Source organism: Agelaius phoeniceus, chromosome 5 (genome assembly GCF_051311805.1).
Source record: "Agelaius phoeniceus isolate bAgePho1 chromosome 5, bAgePho1.hap1, whole genome shotgun sequence".
NCBI classification, from domain to species: domain Eukaryota; kingdom Metazoa; phylum Chordata; class Aves; order Passeriformes; family Icteridae; genus Agelaius; species Agelaius phoeniceus.
In genome coordinates this window covers 1733331-1750962 of record NC_135269.1, presented here as the reverse complement: position 1 = coordinate 1750962, position 17632 = coordinate 1733331, and the positions used below count along the sequence as shown (strand labels likewise).

Below are 17632 nucleotides of genomic sequence, written 5' to 3'. Positions count from 1 at the left end.
TAGAATGTTAATGGCACAAGTGAAAAGCTGTCTTCACAGTATTTAACTTGCTCAGGCTTCTAGCATGACCATCACTGCACTCCCCTTTTGAGACTGCCCACATGTATGTGTATCTATGTTGTAGGATTCCTTTTCTTTTAGAATAATTATACTATTAAGGCTACTCTAATTAGATTGAATTATAGGTTGCCTTACAAAGAGCAGGGAGTTCCTGGCTACATACTTGTTCTTTTTTTTTTTTTCCTTTCTTTTTTCATCCCTGAAGACAGCACTGCCTGCTCTAAGTGCTTCATGCTGGGAATTTTCTCTATGGATTTGAAATGAAGCAGGAAGTGCAAAGTGAATTTCATTATATTTTGTGCTTAATTTTAAAGATTAATACATGTTAGAATTAAGGATTTAGGCATGAAACTTAAAAACTGAGTTCCAAATTAAAGAAATTCCAAAGTGTTTAGGAATATTTAATCCACCTAAGGAAAAGTCTCAGAAATATATACATGCAATTTGTAGAACCGCATAATGTGAGGGGAGAATATCCATACATGTTTGTAGTGCTGGCACGTGCCACAAGAAAGTGTGACTAGCAGAATTCATCCTTGGAATATTATTGCTCTGCAGAAACAAATATGCAAATTGTCCTTTAATCATTCTGCTAGAACACAGTACACTAGTACATAGTACACTAGTACTTAGTACTGCCAGGATCTTGCAGGTGGGCCCCAGGGCACACTCTGTGCACACGTTTTTATGTTTTTACCAGGGCTCCTGGGTGTGTGGGAGTAATTTGTTGCTCTGTCATCAAGGCTTGTTTGGCTTGCTGGAGATGTAGGCGTAGTCCCAGAGTCAGTGCAATCGAGCAATCCCGCATTGTAGAAGTAGCATGATGGAGAGAGGAACACAGGTCCAGCCTTTTTAATTCTCTGTAACCACAAAAGCTCTCGATTCTCCATCCGAGGTGCTGCGTTTTACCCCTCCAGTTCCTAAGCAACAGCTATTTCCAGAGTGAGTGCGTCTGGTGTTGTCTACCTACTCCAGGCTCCTTCCTGGGAGGTGGCTGGGAGCTGAGCTGCTTACTGCCTCAGCTGTGCCACTGCAAGGACACAGATGCTGTAGAGGAGCAGCACAAGCTGGGCTCTGACCAGTCTCCACCTTGCAGCTCACCAAAACTCGCGTGCTTCGGGGAGCTCTGCCATCTACAATGAAGAGCAGGAGTCAGAATTGAGGTTCTTGCCACTGGTTTGGGACAGAAGCCTTTTTTTGTCAAGTGTGGCAAAGCCTCTAGAGCAGACTCAGGAGGATGAGCCGGAAATCTCTGTCCTTGCTGAAGCGCAGGTGGGAGTCCATTCCCGCTGGGGACCAGGTACTGTGCTCTGGGAATCTGTCTGGGGTGTCTGTCTGCCCTCAGTGCCACTGCAAAGAGAAATACAGTGCCCTGCTGGGGCTCTGGGGGCTCTGAAAACAGGGAGTGCCAGCTGCTCATTATTTGTCATTCCTAAAATGAATGCTGCCAAACTCGGGTAAGGCTGATTTTGTCAGGGCATGTGCTTGTGAAGGTGGAGATGCCATGGCAGCCTATTAATGCAGAGGTATTTAACCAAAAAAGTCTCCCTGTCTCAGAAAGGAGACTTGCTTCAGGAGTATTTGAAACTGAGTATTAAAAACTATTTTAAACTGAGTGGCTAAGGGAAATAGTAGTCTACTATTAATGGGTTGGTGCATGACTTTTTTGTGTTTCATATCTTTCATATCTTACATGTGTGTGTATGAAGTCACTGAGGCATTGGCAGCAGAACATTGGTGTTTTCAGAGTCTGCCCTCAATGCCACTGTGAAGAGAATTACAGTGGGGCTCTAGGAGTTCTCTGAACACAGGGAGAGCCAGCTGCTCCTTATTTGTCCTTCCCAAGATGAATGCTGCGAAACGCTGGTAAAGCTGATTTTCCCAGGGCATGTGCTTGGGAAGGCAGAGATGCCATCACAGCCCACTAATGCAGATGTATTTAACCAAAAAAGCCTCCCTGTCTCAAAAAGGAGACTTTTCTAAAGGCTTCAGGAGTATTTTAAACTGAGTATTGAAAACTATTTCAAACTGAGTGGCCAAGGGAAATTTTAGTGTACTGTTGATGGGTTCCTTGTGCATGACTTTTTGTGTTTCTTATCTTACATACATGTGCGTGTATGAAATCACTGTGGGATTGGCAGAACCTTGGTGTTTTCAGAGTCCTCTTGGTTGTTGTGTCATTCCAAGTGCGCTAACCAAGAGGAGAGTAAAGCAGATGCAAACAGAACATATGTAAACATCTGCTGGGAAAAGCAAATACTGTCACCAGAATCAGGACTGAGATGTGATGAATGGCAGTGTGATTAGTGTATTTCCTACTTCTTGTTCCAGGCACTCCAAGATTCTCTTGATTTTTTTTTTTCCATACTTTGCTTGAGATGTGCAGATAATAAAAGAAATAATTACAGAAATAATATTGGTGAGCTAACAGCTCCACTCTCTTCTCAGTCATAATTCCATCTCAGTTTTCCATTTATAAAACAGTTGACTATGAATGGTAGTTTTTATCTGTAGAAAAGAGACAGTTGTTTGACAGGAAGAAAGACAGAAATGCATCCCAGTTTTTGAGAAGCATCCTCCTGTGCATTTTTATTAAGAGGGAGAAGGACAGGGAAGATTACATACCATATTTTATGTTTAAAGATAAGTCATGCCACTTGGAACTTTTAGAGATCTCAGACATATTATTTGTCAAAAAAAACCCCTCATGCTGTCACATAATTATTCACAATAAAATAATAAGGCATTGTTGATTAGTGCAATTTTATTGCATGGAAAGGAATTTAATTGATCCAGATCAGTCCAGCATTCTTAAATTTCCTAGGAAAAAAAGTATGAATAAATGCTCTGGTAGGAAGTGAATCATTTGTGATGTTGCTTCTCTTAAGATGCAGAGACACTGATATTATTTCAAAGGAAGGCTGCATCGTACATCCCATTGTAACACAGTATGTGGGAAAAATAAATATTCCTCACCTAGGTGTGAGGTGTGCTTGGCTGCACTGAGCTGGGCATCAGTTCCACCATCAGTCCCTCAAGCCCTCTGAGGGGTTTAAAAGAGGAAAGGGAATTTCCCTGACCCATCTGCACTCTGGGACAGTGAGACCCAGGAAGTGATGCACATAAATAGAGTTTACTTGAGCATAGTGTGAGTCTGTGAGGGCTGACTGAAGGAAAATGCAGTTACTGTGCAAGATGACAACCCCAAAGAGGCAACTTCCTGAGTGCTTTAGGCTGATCCTGCTCACAAATTATTGCATAAAAATAATACCTCTGCCTTTTGGTGCAAATCCATTCTTTAGTCCTTGAAGGGATGCAGTCTCTTACTGTGTTCTAGGCTGACCTTGACAAAATTACTTTATATTTTGACAGGTAAGCAGTGACATGGTAAGTTGCTTCTCTACTCAGAGTAGATAAAAGATAATTGTATTAACAAATAACAAAACCTCTCCAAATGGACTTTTTGCCACCTAAAATGAAAATAAAAACCAAACAAAAAACTAAAGGAAGGAAATAAGACCGAACTGCAAAAGTGGGATATTTGGCTTGATCTTGTTCCTAATGTAAAACGATGTGGCAGGTGTGACTTTTAAGAAGGTGGAAGCTGTAAGTCCACAGTGAAGTTTGATACTGTATTTGAACATACTTTTTGGTTTTTTAAGTCATAGAGTGATTTTTTTTCCTCATCTTGCATAGTCTGCATGAAATCAAATGACACCCAGAACTGTTTAGGCAAGGCTGAGCAGCCTTGAGAAGTAAGGGTGGAGAAAAACCAAGAGTAGTTATGATGTCTGTAGACAATATCGTGGGAGGTTGTTGGTTTGGGGTGTTGTTTTTTTTGGAGGTAGGTTGTTATATAATTTTATTTTTGATCTTTTGAGCATTATTTGTGCTCTCAGACACTACATCTCAGAGGTCTCCATGGTTTCCAGGCTCTGGTATGACAAAGGAATTTTCCTCTCATTGTTTTGTGTTTTATGGATGTGAAAGAGTGAGGAAAGTAGGTTTAACTGGCAACCTTGAATTAGATCTCTCTGGGTTTTGTTGATGAAAAATGTCTGATCTTCCTGTTCATTTTTATATGTGGAAGATACATCTTTATCCTGGGGGTGTTTTGCATGGGTAAATTTAAGCTAAATAGTGATAAACTAAATACCATCTATTGGTCTCTATTTAACAGAACTTAATATTTCTTAGTTCTTTAATCTTGAATGGCTTTGTCAATAATTTCAGAAGGAATTACCTTTATATAACTAAGGAAAGAATTTGTGAGTGTTTTTCTTTCTTGCCCATCCAGCTGTTCAGATTGCTTGAAAGCTCTCCCTGAAGTTTCAGTACAAGGGTTTGGGGAGTAATTCTCTGTAGGTTTAATTTGTTGTGTGTGCCTGAGGATCTTGTTTTTAGGAATAAAAAGTCCTAATTTTTTGTTCCTGAGAACTGCAACTGAGAATGCTTTCACTGAATACATATGAATTTAAAATGTTGTGGTAGCCAGATGAGCCAGAGGTGTTAAATATTTGCTGTGATGCTGTTGAGTATTTCCACCTACCTGAAATTCCATGAGCTGTAGCCTTTGAGCATAAGGTCCTAAGACAGGAAAAATCTTCCCACGTTATCCCATGATGGAAATTTCTAATTGTTTCACTGGTGACTGTGAAGTTAAAAACACAAACTAGATTTCCATAATGATGTAAGAACGTGACCAATAGTTGCTATAGGGATTTATATACTTTATATTTTTTTAATGTATTTATAGATATTTTTATAGCTGTGGATAGTTTAACGGAATGTACTATGCAGTTCAATAAAAGCATTAATTTTTTTTTAGGTAGGAATTCATGCTTACAGCAGTGTGAGCAGTGGTAATGCTTTCTGTAGGATTAGATTGTGATGGGTTAGTATAAAACCCATGAAGTGATGCTTCCCTCACCTGCCAGTGATTTACAGCACAGCTGTGCCTAGGGCAGTTTGCATGCACACTGCAATATCCTGTTCCTGACCATTGATGTGTTGGATGGGACAAACTTTCACAGGTTTGTGGAAGGGTGCTCAGCAGCAAATGGAACTCATCCTGACTGAGTCATAACTGCAGAATGATAAACCAAGGGATTTTCTGGGTTCCATATAACATTACATCATGCAGCCTCCATATATTCACTGTGTGTTCAGTACAAAGCTGGGTCCTGCTGGGGCATGTCACTTGTACCTAACCAAAGCCCTTCTACTTTACCTGAAAACAGCTTACAATTAAAAAATAAAAAAAGTTTCCTGTTAAGAATGTTTTTGTGGCTCTCCACAGTTCTTCATGGTTAATAAAACGTGGCATTATCCCTTCATTCAGCAGACAAGCTTTCCAAGCTTTAGTGGCAGAGCAGAGATTTGCAGGGTTTGGGATATTATGAGAAAGAGGCCTCTTGGCAGGAGTTTGGGGTGGTTTGGTTGGAATATGGAGAAGGAGAGCTGCTTTTTCACCGCAGGAAAGGTGCAAAAAGCTGAGCTGGGATTAAGAAATAACCTAGGAAATTCCTCTTTGCTTTCTAATGCAGCAGGTGAGTGATGCAGAGCAGAAAGCTATCTCACAGAAATAATCTGCCTCAGGTTTGTCCTTACCTCTCTTGGAGTGAGGAGTTGAGGCACAGGCACTCTCTGGGGCTGTGGGTCCATTTCTTTGTGTCCTGCAGGTTTTCTCCCTGCTGCTCTGAGGTGAGACAGGACCTGTCACACTGGCAGCTGTGACCCAGGTGATGTGGGCAAACCTCCTGCAACCTTCCACATCCAGCACTCACCCCCAGGCTGGAGAAGAACCTTTGAAATGCTATCAGCCACACTGAGAATCTTTTCTGCTCTCAAATTCTCTATCCCAAAACGACTGGCAGGGGGACAGGAGTGGATTGGAAGCTCAGTAATGACTTTTACTCTGTCATCTCACTGTTCTCCATACCTAAGCAGGAGCTCAACACAGATTTCCAGAGATGTTGCCATTCTTCTTCAAAACCCTTCTCCACCTTTATACCTCCCAGGTTTGCTGTGCAAGTCCTGGTGCTGGTCAGGCAGTCCAGCTGTGACACAGAGAAGCTTGCTGACCACACTCAACTTGTATTTTCCTTTATTCAGTCAGCAAGTTCCAGTTCAGGAAGGATGCAGTTTGTAGGATCACAGCTATGCTGCAGGTCAATGCAGTTTGGAAAAGGAATTAGCACTGAAATGCACACAGGAGTAGGAAATATATGCTGGTGAAATGACTCCTTGAAGAAGCAGCATGGTAGGAGTACAAGAAGTTTGGCACAGAGCCATTTATCTCTATATTTTGAAAAGCAGAGATAGTAGTAGATGCTGATAATTGTCCTTTTTTTTTCCTTTTTTTTCCCTTTTTTTTTTTTTTTCTTCTTTCTTCCCCAGGCTTTTCCTCAGGCTGGTGAGTGCATGTCCACTGGTGTGGTGCAGATCTGGATTGCCTATGGCAATTGTATTGAGAAGTTTGGGATTGTGAGCTGTCATCATTCAGAGCAGAGGAAGGAGATTTTTTCCATTTGGGGTGATCAGACTCCTGAAGCACCCCTAAATCTCTCTGCTTTTTTCTCTCTTTCTGGCAGTTTTCATCATTTAATTTTCAGAAGTTTTCATAATTTTGTTAACTTGTTTGTTTTCAGAACCCGTGTTTTTATATGGCGTGATTCTCTGACTAAAGCTTATATTTCTCAGTTGCCTTTTATAAATTTAGAGTCTTAAGGTCTTCAGGTTAAGAGATTTTCTTCATGTGCTTTTTTGGAGGTTTGGGGGTGTTTTTTGTTGTTTTGGGGTTTGGTTTGGGGGGGTTTTGTTTGATTGCTTTGGGGTTTTTGGGGTTTTGTTTCCTATTTGCAATCTAGTTCCTGACAACTGTGCAAAGCTAAGAGTAGTGCCACAAGGTGTTCTTTTCATTTCCAATAATATCTTAAATTTCACTTATGGCATATGTGCATTCCAGGTATTTGTCACCTTCCCAAGCACTTTTTTTAACACAATTATTGCAAAATTTTAGCTTTCTCTATTCAGAGATGAGACCAATTATGGAATGAATGTGATTAATGTATTTAAGATTTTACTGAGCAGGGCTTATTCCTAGTTTTCAGCCAGCATGCTTCCACTGGCATGTTAATAGTGGCATCTCTGAGGGTGTGGGCTGCCCTAGCCTTCCTTACTGAGCTTCCACAATGCCATTGTTGTTGAAAGATGTCTTATCAACAGTGTTACTGAGGACAAAATGAACTGGCTGATTTCCCTCTGTAAAGGAAACCTAATTTTAAAAGCATTTTTATTATTCCTGGTTTGGTTTTTTTCCCCCCTGAGTTTTGTGTCCATACTGAGGCAGATATGTATGCTTTAACTGCTGCTCTCTGGGATAGTTTGAAAGAATAAGTAAGTGAAAGTATTTCCTATTGTTTCTTCCTTACAAGAAAACATGCTGAATTCTCTAGTAGCTCATTTTATGAGTTCCCCAGTGGAAAAGCTCACAGCTGATCAGCTCTGCTCTCAACAGCAGATGTTCTTTTTCTTGACTTCAGCAGTAAGCTATAATTTTGTTCTATGTCTGACAGATTAGTGTTCAAAATTTCAAAATGAGTTATTGGAGCAGTCTCCTGAGATTTTTGAATAAGCTAGAGCTGGAGTAAATCTTGAAGTCAAGTCATAAAAAAGAAAATTTCATGTGGGGTTGGATTTTAGAGATCAAAGGTTCGTTGTGTAATGGCTCTGCATTGCTCCATTTTCAATTCCTGAATAACCTTGAACGTGACAAGAGCGGTAGGAATTCTTACAGTCCATAAAGGAATGCTGGAGATTATAAGGTGTTGAACCTGGAGTTCATAATTATTAAGTTGCTGGTCTTATGCAGGGCTAGAAAAGCTACTGGTTATGGTGAATAGAGGAGAGATAGAGGCATCAGTTAGGGAATAGCAAAAAAGTAAAAAAAAACCCCAACATTTAGCATGAGAAAGGTGTCTTTGTTAATACCCTGGATGTTGGACAGACTGCACCCTTAGGAAATGTGTAGGTGATACAGAACCAGGGGAATGGCTGCTACAGGGGGTGGTGATGCTGCCATTCAGAGGGACAGCTGGAGAAGGGGGCCAGCAGGAACCTTACTAATTAATGGGGACACAAGGGGAGAAAGTCCTCCCACACCTCAGGAGACACAGAGGGGCTGTCTGGCTGGGGAACAGCTTGGCACAGAAGCACCTTGGGGGTCCTGGTGGACACCAAGTGTGTCCTTATGGCAAAGAAAGCCTTCAGCTTCATGCTGGGCTGCACTGGGAGTTCCAGCAGGCTGAGGGAGGGGATCCTTTGGTTCAGTTTAGCACCAGGGAGACACACCTGGAGTGCTGGGCACAGCTGTGTGCTCTGCAGAACAAGATACAGAAATACTGCAGTGTGTCCAAAACAGGAACACAGAAGTAGTCAAGGGTCTGGAGCATCTTATGAGGAGAGGCTGAGAGAGCTGGGACTGTTCAGCCTTGAAAAGAGAAGGCTCAGGAGGATCTTGTGAATGTGTATGAATACCTGGTGTGAGAGTAAAGGAGATGGAACCAGACTCTTTTCAGGGGTACCACTGGCTAAGAGCCAATGGGTACAAGCTAAAATACAAGAACTTCTGTTTAAAAATAGGCAGGAACTTATTTAATCTAAGGGTGACCAGGCTCTGGTCATGTGGAAACATTATGGAGCCTTCATCCTTTGATTTCTCTCTCTTTATTTTCCCCCTACACCTTCTCCCACAAGCACACAAAATTCATGAGGAGGCAAGAAAAGCTGTAGATGGAAAAGTGAAGCCAGGAAAAAAATCTCTCCAAACAAAGCTGGGGCTATATTAAAAAACAGCTACCAAGGTAGTGATTTAAAACATGTAATCCCTTTTCAGACTACATGGATAGTGCTTTGGTAGAAATCCAGATAGCCTTTCTGTTTCCAGTAACTTTGCTTCTGAAGCACAAGAGCTCACTTCTCCAAAAATGAGGAAAATGTCATTGGTAATACTGTCTATTCTGGTATCTGAGAAAAAAATTAGATCTTTTCTGTCATGTACAGTTTTGAAAGTTTATATGCTGGTCTCATATACATGCCCTTGACTTCAGAGCAACCCCCACACATTCAGCATTTTCAGTTTTCCAGGATAGGGGGACCTGAATCTTCAAAGTTAGGTGATGGATATGAACAGAAATGTGGAATGGCAATAAGCTTTTGTGTCATATTACCATGGACAAATTTTTATACGTATCTAAAAATAATAACTCTGTGCATATTGAGATTGTGTTTTAGGACTCCTGGAGGGCTTCATGTGCTTGCTTCTTTTAAATTAACAGTTGGAGTTGAGTGAACAATCTGCAAATAATTATTTTAGATTAAATTCTTCATTAAAATGCAGAATAGGAGGGGGGCTTAGCTGACAAGAGAAGCTGCAGTACTGCTTTCTATTCCTTACAACTCTGTGGGATGTGAAAGTGATGAACAGCTGAAGTCAATGATTGGAATCTTCAAGGATCAACGTTGCCTTTGAGACAGCTCTGTCTCAGAATGTGATTTTGCTGGGATTATGATGTGGCTGCATTTTCATCACAGAAACAGCCCCTGGACAAAATCACCCTGTAGGTTTTGACTCATTTCCATGCAGATAGGAGTTGTTAAAATGCAGGATTGTACCTGTGGCTCCTGCATGTAGCTGCCACCTCCTATCTTACAAACAGACAGCAGGTTTGGGTTTTGAGGTACTGTAGGGTAGTAATTGATGATGGAGGCTGCTTGGGAGTGGTAGGGGAGCAGCACAAGGCACGGGGTGTCCTTCACCAGAGGACACTGGGCACTGTGACAGAGGATCAGCAGCTCACTGGTGATGAGCTCCCCCAGCATGTCTGGGCTCATGCTGAGCAGTGCATGTTTTCTCCTGAGGATCAAGTGGAGCATGGAAGAGGAGGAAAAGCAGAAGCTGAAATAGAAGTGACTTGAGTGGTGAACATGTAAGGCACACTGATTTATCCTGCACCACTTACAGAGTAAATACCTTCATCTCTTGATGTGGGGTATCCCATTGCCTTTGGGGCTCCATAGGAAGCACCTTTCTTTCAAGATTCTGATGCTCTTTCTCCAACCACCTTCACCCCCCAACACTGAGTCCTGAAGTTGGGAAGAAGAGAGTGGAAAAGTTATGCAACTGGGCACTGGATTCCTGAGATGCTCAAGGTTCTATTTTTGTTGCTACAGGCATTTGAAAAAATGTACTTCCAATATTTTGTTTTGGAATTATTGCTGAAGTTCTGAAGTCCAGGAATTTTTAGCAAGTCCTCACCATAGGAGCAGAAAGAAACAAATCCAAGATATTTTAATATGGCACACATAGTTCTGTTGTTGCCAAAGGGAAGTGCTCCACTTAAATGTCAAGACAATGTTAGCAACAACTGACCCAAGAGAAATGACCTGGGGATCCCAGTCCAGTTTCTAATGGTTGAGTGTCTTTCACTGAAAATTCTACCTCAGTTTTTCAGGGCTTGGGAGTTGTTTGTGGATGTGGAATCTGCACTCTGCTTGTTTCTTCAAGTCAGACTTTTCAGAGTCCTTGTAGATGAACTTTTCTTGGTCAGCATGCCTTGTGTGCTCTCGAAGGAACCACTTGAGGTGGCAGTCACATAAAGGCACAGAACAATTTCTGGGTCAGCCTTTTCTCCTGCTGGTATTTCAAAGTGCACTTCCTATTTCTCTTTAATTAGAGATTGGTGTCTCTTGATATCAACTGCCTTTACTAGGGAAATAATTAGGCAGCACTATTTTAATTCATGTGATTCTTCCCATCATCTCATTTCATCTCCTCTGGAGGAAGGTTCTCTGTGTTTCTCTCACTTGCCTGATCATCCCTCCTACTATGAAGCCAACTACTTAGAATCTGTCCCATTCATACTGCCTGCCATGTTGCAGTAACATGTCAAAAGACTTTTTGGCCATTGCCATGAAATTGGAATTTAACTTAGCCCTGCCTGTAAGTTTCTTATACTGCCATAACATTTTTTATGTGTGTTGATCATGGGTCTGGTTTAGATGCAATTTTTTCAGCTCAATGATATGATTGGTTTTTTTCCAGATAATTCTTTGGAGTCCCCAGCTTGACTGCTTACTTCATTTCAGTTGCAATGCCTGCCTAGTCCTTTATGGATATTGCTGGGTTCTCTATCCAGGCTGGCATTCCAGACATGTTTTCAGCTGGCCAGAGTGCATATCAACATTTAGTAACTGATCTTCACCTCCACATTTTATGATATTTCTTCTGTATTAGGGCCTGTGTCCCCCTTTTTTTTTTCCTTAGAAAAGTTGAAATGCCTCTATTTTTCAGTAATTAGAAGCCTAGTTAGTACATGGGAGAATACTGACAGGTAAGGATCAAGGGCTGTACCAGGGCAGCAAGTTTTCACTTCCCACCTTTGCCCTGGACACCAGGGAGGCAGCAGACTTCTCTAAGGATGTCTGCTCTGCATTTTGGGCCTTCTGTTCCTTCTCCTATGACAGTAACACATCTTTTCTTCTTTGAAAAGAAAAAGAATTTTGTTATGGAAGCAATTTTTACAGAGGGCCACCTTAGCCTTGGTGGCATCTCCCCACTGGATGAGCCATCACTTCTGTTGCACCTGCATCAGTGCCTGCTCTGTGGTCACTGGTGATTGGTGAACCTGATCTTGATCATCTGAAATCCAGAATTTTTGAATTTGGGCTGATTCTTCTTGCTAGTCTCCAGGAGTACAACCTTTAGCTGCTGTATTGATTTTTTTCTGTTTCCAAAGACCAACATGGTCTTGGAGAAACTCAAAAATTTATCCCTGCACACTGATATATCCTCCTGGTGGATTCCCAGAATTTTTGTCACTAATTTCCTCAGTGGCAGCAGCAGCCAGACTAACATCTGGTGCAGGTAACAGAAACACCAAAAGTATAGAAAAGCAGCCTGTGGGTGGCAGTGGGGAAGAGGACAAGGGGACTGACACTGAGTCTGTCTCTGCTGTCTGGAGAGCTGTAGTGATAGAAGTGCATCTCATTCAGCTGCACAGAGGGGTTTCATTCTGGAGGGTCAAATGACAGAAATGTGCAGTCTGGACTGGCAGGTGAACCTGCTGTGTGTGGTGTGTTTGATGAAAAAACAGCAAGGCAGAGGTTGAGCAAAATATATTTAGTGAGAAATTTGCATAGTGTATGGTGAAAAACTATGGCATTCTTGGAAAACTGCAAAGCAAGAATTCTTAAATTAGGCTCACAGTGCTCTCTATATATGTTCTATATAGAATATATATATAATGATGATATGTACATATATAGATTCTAGCTAGCAAATAAAAATTGAGTATAAAAATGGCAAAACTGAAGAAGACAGAGGCATTGTGCTTACTATATTTGTGCTTTATGATTTAATTTAGGAGAAAAAGGGAGGAGGAAGAATTCCAGTTTTAGAGAACAAGAGCTGAGTTTCCATGACCTTTTTCCCTTCTGAAGTTGTACTTAATTCAGCTATTTGGAAAAGTAGTTGAAGAAAAAGACAGGAGGAATATTCCATCTTGCACAAAGACGGACAGAAAACAGAAGCCTCCTCCAGGCAGATAGTCTCAGGAAATGGAGTAAAATGCCAGTCATCCATCTCTCTTTCCTGGATTACCTGATGTATTGGAGCAGTTAGAGAGGAATCTACTGCTTAAGTGCAATCAATAATTTGCTTTTATTGCTTTATTTTTCTTACTAGTACTTTGAGGTCGTGGTTGTAGTCAGGAGCTTACCCCGATACTTTGCTGAGGTGTGCTTTCTTTCCACAATCTAGTGTTTAAAGGGAGAGCAAGGAACACTTTTAAATGTCAGCTGAATGGCAGAAATGATGACTGAACTCCAATAATTGTAATGCCTTTTAACCCAAACCAGATTATGAACCTGCATTAGGAAGGGTTTCCCACCAAAATGTGTTTGCTGATGAGGGAGCTGGTGGTGCTGGACACAAAGTCCTGCTTTTGGCAGAGATTCTCCAAGGTATTTCTGGCAGAGGCTCAGCTCAGAATTGCACCATTTGACGCTTCTGATGTGGAAGGACTTAACCTTGTGACAGCCCATAATATATACCTTAAGTATTAACAAAGGGATGGGATCTCACATCCTTTCTCAGGTGCAAAGGTTATCACATACTGTGGAGCAAATCTAGAGTTGGGTGCAGTTTGTTTTTTCTATTCTTCTCTCAAGATAGAATTTCTTTAGATTTGCATTTTTTTCTGAGTAATGTTTTAATAATATATTTTCATAGGTAGATGGACAGACTGTATGGGGAGGTAGGAGGGAGGTGGGTGTCTGCTGCATTTAAAAAGCTATCTTATATAATGCAAAAAAAATTAAAGCATGAGGAAATGTATCATGTCTTTGTTACAAAAAATTTATCTGCTGTTATTTGGATCTGATGTATCAGGAAAATGTGCTCTGGAGAAGAAATTAGGGGTTTTGTGCTTGTGCTGGGCTGTTGTGTTTCAAAACTGGCCTTGGAGAAAGCAGAAGCAGCATCATTGCAGGGCCTGAATTTTCAGCTTTGGAAATTACTTCCTGAGCATGAAACATGTCTGCACTGTTGGATTTTGAAACCAGTTCTTATTTTTTGCTCTCTCCCCAATAATCAGGGAGATTTCTCCCTAACAGTCTTGTGGAGAAGTGCATGCAGGTCTGCAGCTCCAGCTCTCCTGGCTCTTCAGCAATCTGCAGGACTTCTGTCCAAGTTTGAGGAGTTTTCAGAGGAGTAATGATTTCTTTGATTTCTTACTTTAAGTGATTCATTTTCTTTGGATTGAATAATTTTATTATCTTTTAACAGGAAAGGCAGACAGTTAAATCCTAGGATAGATCAACTGATCCCTTTTGGGGCACAAAGTACTGATGGAGATCAGCTAGGCAGTCCTCCTCATGTAAATGCCATCATTTAGGTTCCCATGGCTTGCAATTACAGCTTAAATGGGTTGCTCTACAGGCAAAAATCTAATTAAACCTAATTAGTCAGTAATTTATGCTTCACATCCTATATACACCCCAGCTCCCTAATCCCTGTCTCCACTGGAAATCCGTGGAGAGCTGGACAGCAGGGGAGGTGACCACTGACCTCATATTGAAGCCATTCCCTCTCTGCTTCTGAGACCATACCAAGCATCACCCCTCATGAAAACTGATGGTCATCTAAAGAAGTTTGGCCAGAATTAAAACAGTTTTGGCTTTTATTTTGCTGTCTGCCTTGGCTGAAAGTGGCCAAGAAGCTTCAGCTATTTTAGGAGAAGGTATCTGGGGGGTGACAGCAAGAGGGGTACCACATGATTGACTTTATTTTGCTAAAATGTTGCCAATACATAATCAGGGAAGGTGATATGCCAGATATTTTGTATTTATTACTCTGTTACAAGTAACTGGTATTTCCAGCCAAGAATACCTAGTTGACACATGAGCCCATTTGGGTAAATTTTTTAGCTGCTGTGTATGGTAGTTTAACATATGTGGGAGCATACAGTACTTCCAAGGGTGCTTTTTAATTGTGGATTAGCACATATTTGTAGTTATTGTCTTAATTACTTCCTTGGTTGAATGTAAAATGAATAATGTACATGGTAGCATTCATGTGAAATGCATGAATTAAAGAATAGGATCTTTGGGAAGAAGTTTGGCACTTCCCAGCAGGAGGACAACTAAAAGAATAAATTTCTTTTCTTTGATTCAGACACATCATTACTTGCTGCTACAGTAGGCACAAATTTCCTTTGATATTCCCACTGAAATTAGATCACCTTCCTTCCCTCTGTTTTCTGATAAAATTTGTAAAATTACATTACATTAAAAAGAACAAAGGGAACATGTGACCACAGCAAAGAGGCAAAACAGATTTCAAAGCAGTAATATCTTTTGTGCTGCTTAAATGCTGCTGGATTCCATAGGAGCCCATTATTGGATACAGTCTAAGTCTTCTTATCTAAATTATTTTATTAGAAATAGGAGCAAAATATTTTTTAACTGCTTTCAAAGAGTAGTGGTGATCTAATAAAGGTTCTGAATTCTTAGACATACTCTGTTGTTGTGGGATGTGCTGGTTTTTGGGGGAGGTAGCAGGGGGCATTGGAAACGTTTCCTGAATAGAATAGATGCAGTATAGAAGAATCCATTTCTTTGCCTCAGTTTTAACCTCTTCCACTTCTGATTTGCTTAGCCTCCAAATGACTGTGACTAGTCACTACTTGTGTTTTGGGGGTTATGGGGTTTTAGAGTTATTTATTTATTTTAAAAAGTCCAAACAGTGTAAAGTGAATGCAACTAAAGAATGTAGGTAGAGGGTGCAAAACAAATGTTTTTGGACTGAGCTGGCACACTCTTAATTTTAAGATTAAAGGGTTCTTGTACTGTGGCACTGTTGTTTCCTTCCTGATTTACCAAACTTGGGGAAGTACTGATTTTGACAGTAAACTTGTGCAGACACAAGTGAGTTGGCTTTGTATTGGGAGCAGTTCAGCCTGAATCAGATATCCTCAGTAACATGTCCAATTTCTCAGCTCACCTGGCTTGTCTGTTTCCAGCAATGAAGTGCTCTTCCCTGCTTAGCTTTGGTGTCTCTGTGCTTCACCACATCATTCCCTAAGCATCATTGTTAAGGCATTCAGCATCTGTTTTATGTCAAGTGTCAGTGGACTTGATGATCTCTATCTGCTCAGCTTTTTACTTGCCTTTTGTGTTTTCATTTTTCCCCTTTTACATATGAAACACTTGGAAAAGGATTAGCAACACTCATGTGAGGAATACATGGATAGTGGATACAGTTCATAGAACATAGACCAAATTCTGTCTCAAAAGCGAACAATGCACCCATCCCAACACAGCTGTGAGGAAACTGCACATCCCTAAACACCGTGTGCAGAAAAGGGCAGGGTGCAGATTGCTTCCCTGCTGTCCTGTGGTGACAGCTGCTGCCTGAGCACTCCCTAAACATCCAGCCCAGCTCACACACAGATTTTAACAAGAAAGGAGGGATGCTTCTTTCCAAAGTGCTCCTGGCCCAGCTCTGCCTTCTCCTTCTGCTCTCCCTTGCATGCATACAAAAAGCCTTCTGAAGGAGGGAGCCAGATTTAATCCTACCCATAAACTCTTCCCAGCACTGCCCCCGTAGCCAGCTGCAGGGTGTTCATCAGGGATGAAGCTGTGGGAGCAGAAAGAAAGCTGCCTTTCATTTACCAGCCTCAGATGACGTAGCAAGATGTCAGAAAAATCATTCAAAATCTGCTAACTGACCAGAGCTGCTGAGGTTTTAGCAAAGTAGGAATGGTATGATGTTGTTCTGGCGCTGCTCCTTTTCCCGTGGTAGATGTGCTGTAACTCTTTTTGGAAAGCGTCTGTGTTTTGCATGTCAATGTGCTAATCAAGTTTTGGGTAAATGGAGACACAAAGGACTTAGTCATTGCTTCAGTACCTGTCTCCAAAAGCTCAGTTCCAGCTGCATGAACAAACACTTTGCTTGTACATAAATCCCCTTTCTGTAACAGAATTTGTGAAGCACAAAATAATTTTCCCTGGGATAGTTGTTTGGATTCTTTTTTCCCTGTATTATTTCAGAGGGGGAGAAGTGCCAAAGAGTTTGTGTGCCTGGATGTGTATGAGCCAGTACCTGAATGCATGTTTTATTTATCCCTTCATTTTCAGACTGGGGATACTGTGGCACCCTCAGGCATGACCCAGGTGAATCTGTGCCACTGTCCAAGTGCTCTGGTGCTTCACACCAAACCTTTTGTCCAGTCTGACTGCATTTCTTTTTGAAGCTGCTGTGTAGCTTGGTTTTTAGAACATTTAAGCTTTTTGCTGACCTTCCTAGAAACAAAAAACTAAAAAAAAAAAAAAACCCAATCCCTCTCCCATCCCTCCCACTGAATTAGAAAGGAACTGAGAAGGAGATAATGCTGAGAGGGAACACACTGCTTTGCAGAGGAAACTGTATAGAAATGGAAGAGCAAAATTTGAAAAAAAAGATGGTATCTCCCTGTCTCTTCTTTCTGCCAGTTCAGGATTGATCTGTGTGGGTTCTCCTGTGTCACTTTCCAGTCAGACAGCAGTGGAAGTGAGTGCTGCTGCTGTCAGATGTCTTCCACCCCCTTCTTATTCTCTTACATTGAATTTAAATATTTTGAAAGTTAATAAACTTAAATTCACACACACAGATTTTGACAAGAAACCCAGGTTTGTGGGTTTCGGTGTAAACCATTAGAATGCCAAGTAACTGAGGTTAAATTTTTGAATGGCTGTTTATGCCAATAATTTATAAGAGTGGAGGAAATAAACCTTTCTGAGCAGCTTTCCTAACAGAAAGTGTGACTTAAGCCAACAGAAATGTGCAAATACATAGCTTAGTGCCAAACCTGCCTGACATGAATTGGATTTATTATACACCAGGCAGAAAGAAATTCAAACACTCACTTCAGGCCGCATTCTGTGCTGAGATTTGAGTAGGGGGGTGTTGTGTGCAATCTGTGTGAGATAAACTGCTTGGGAAATTAAACTTTGGAAGAACCCCCCCACCTGT

The 17632-nt window shown here is 41.2% G+C and overlaps 1 protein-coding gene across 3 annotated transcripts in view; it reads left to right on the top strand.

The window, feature by feature from the left end:
• PDE3A (phosphodiesterase 3A) overlaps positions 1 to 17632 on the top strand; it is a 219397-nt gene that overhangs the window by 141150 nt on the left and 60615 nt on the right. Inside the window, exon 1 of one of the 3 annotated variants that reach the window (XM_077178113.1) lies at positions 860 to 1332. The exons of 1 other annotated variant lie outside the window; for it this stretch is intronic. Coding sequence is in view for 1 of the 2 variants with exons in the window: in XM_077178112.1 (XP_077034227.1) it covers positions 1298 to 1360 (63 nt within the window). In the remaining variant the exon portion in view is untranslated. Of the gene's footprint in view, positions 1 to 859; positions 1361 to 17632 lie in introns of those variants that run through there. One more of the 3 variants, XM_077178112.1, reaches the window with a different exon arrangement.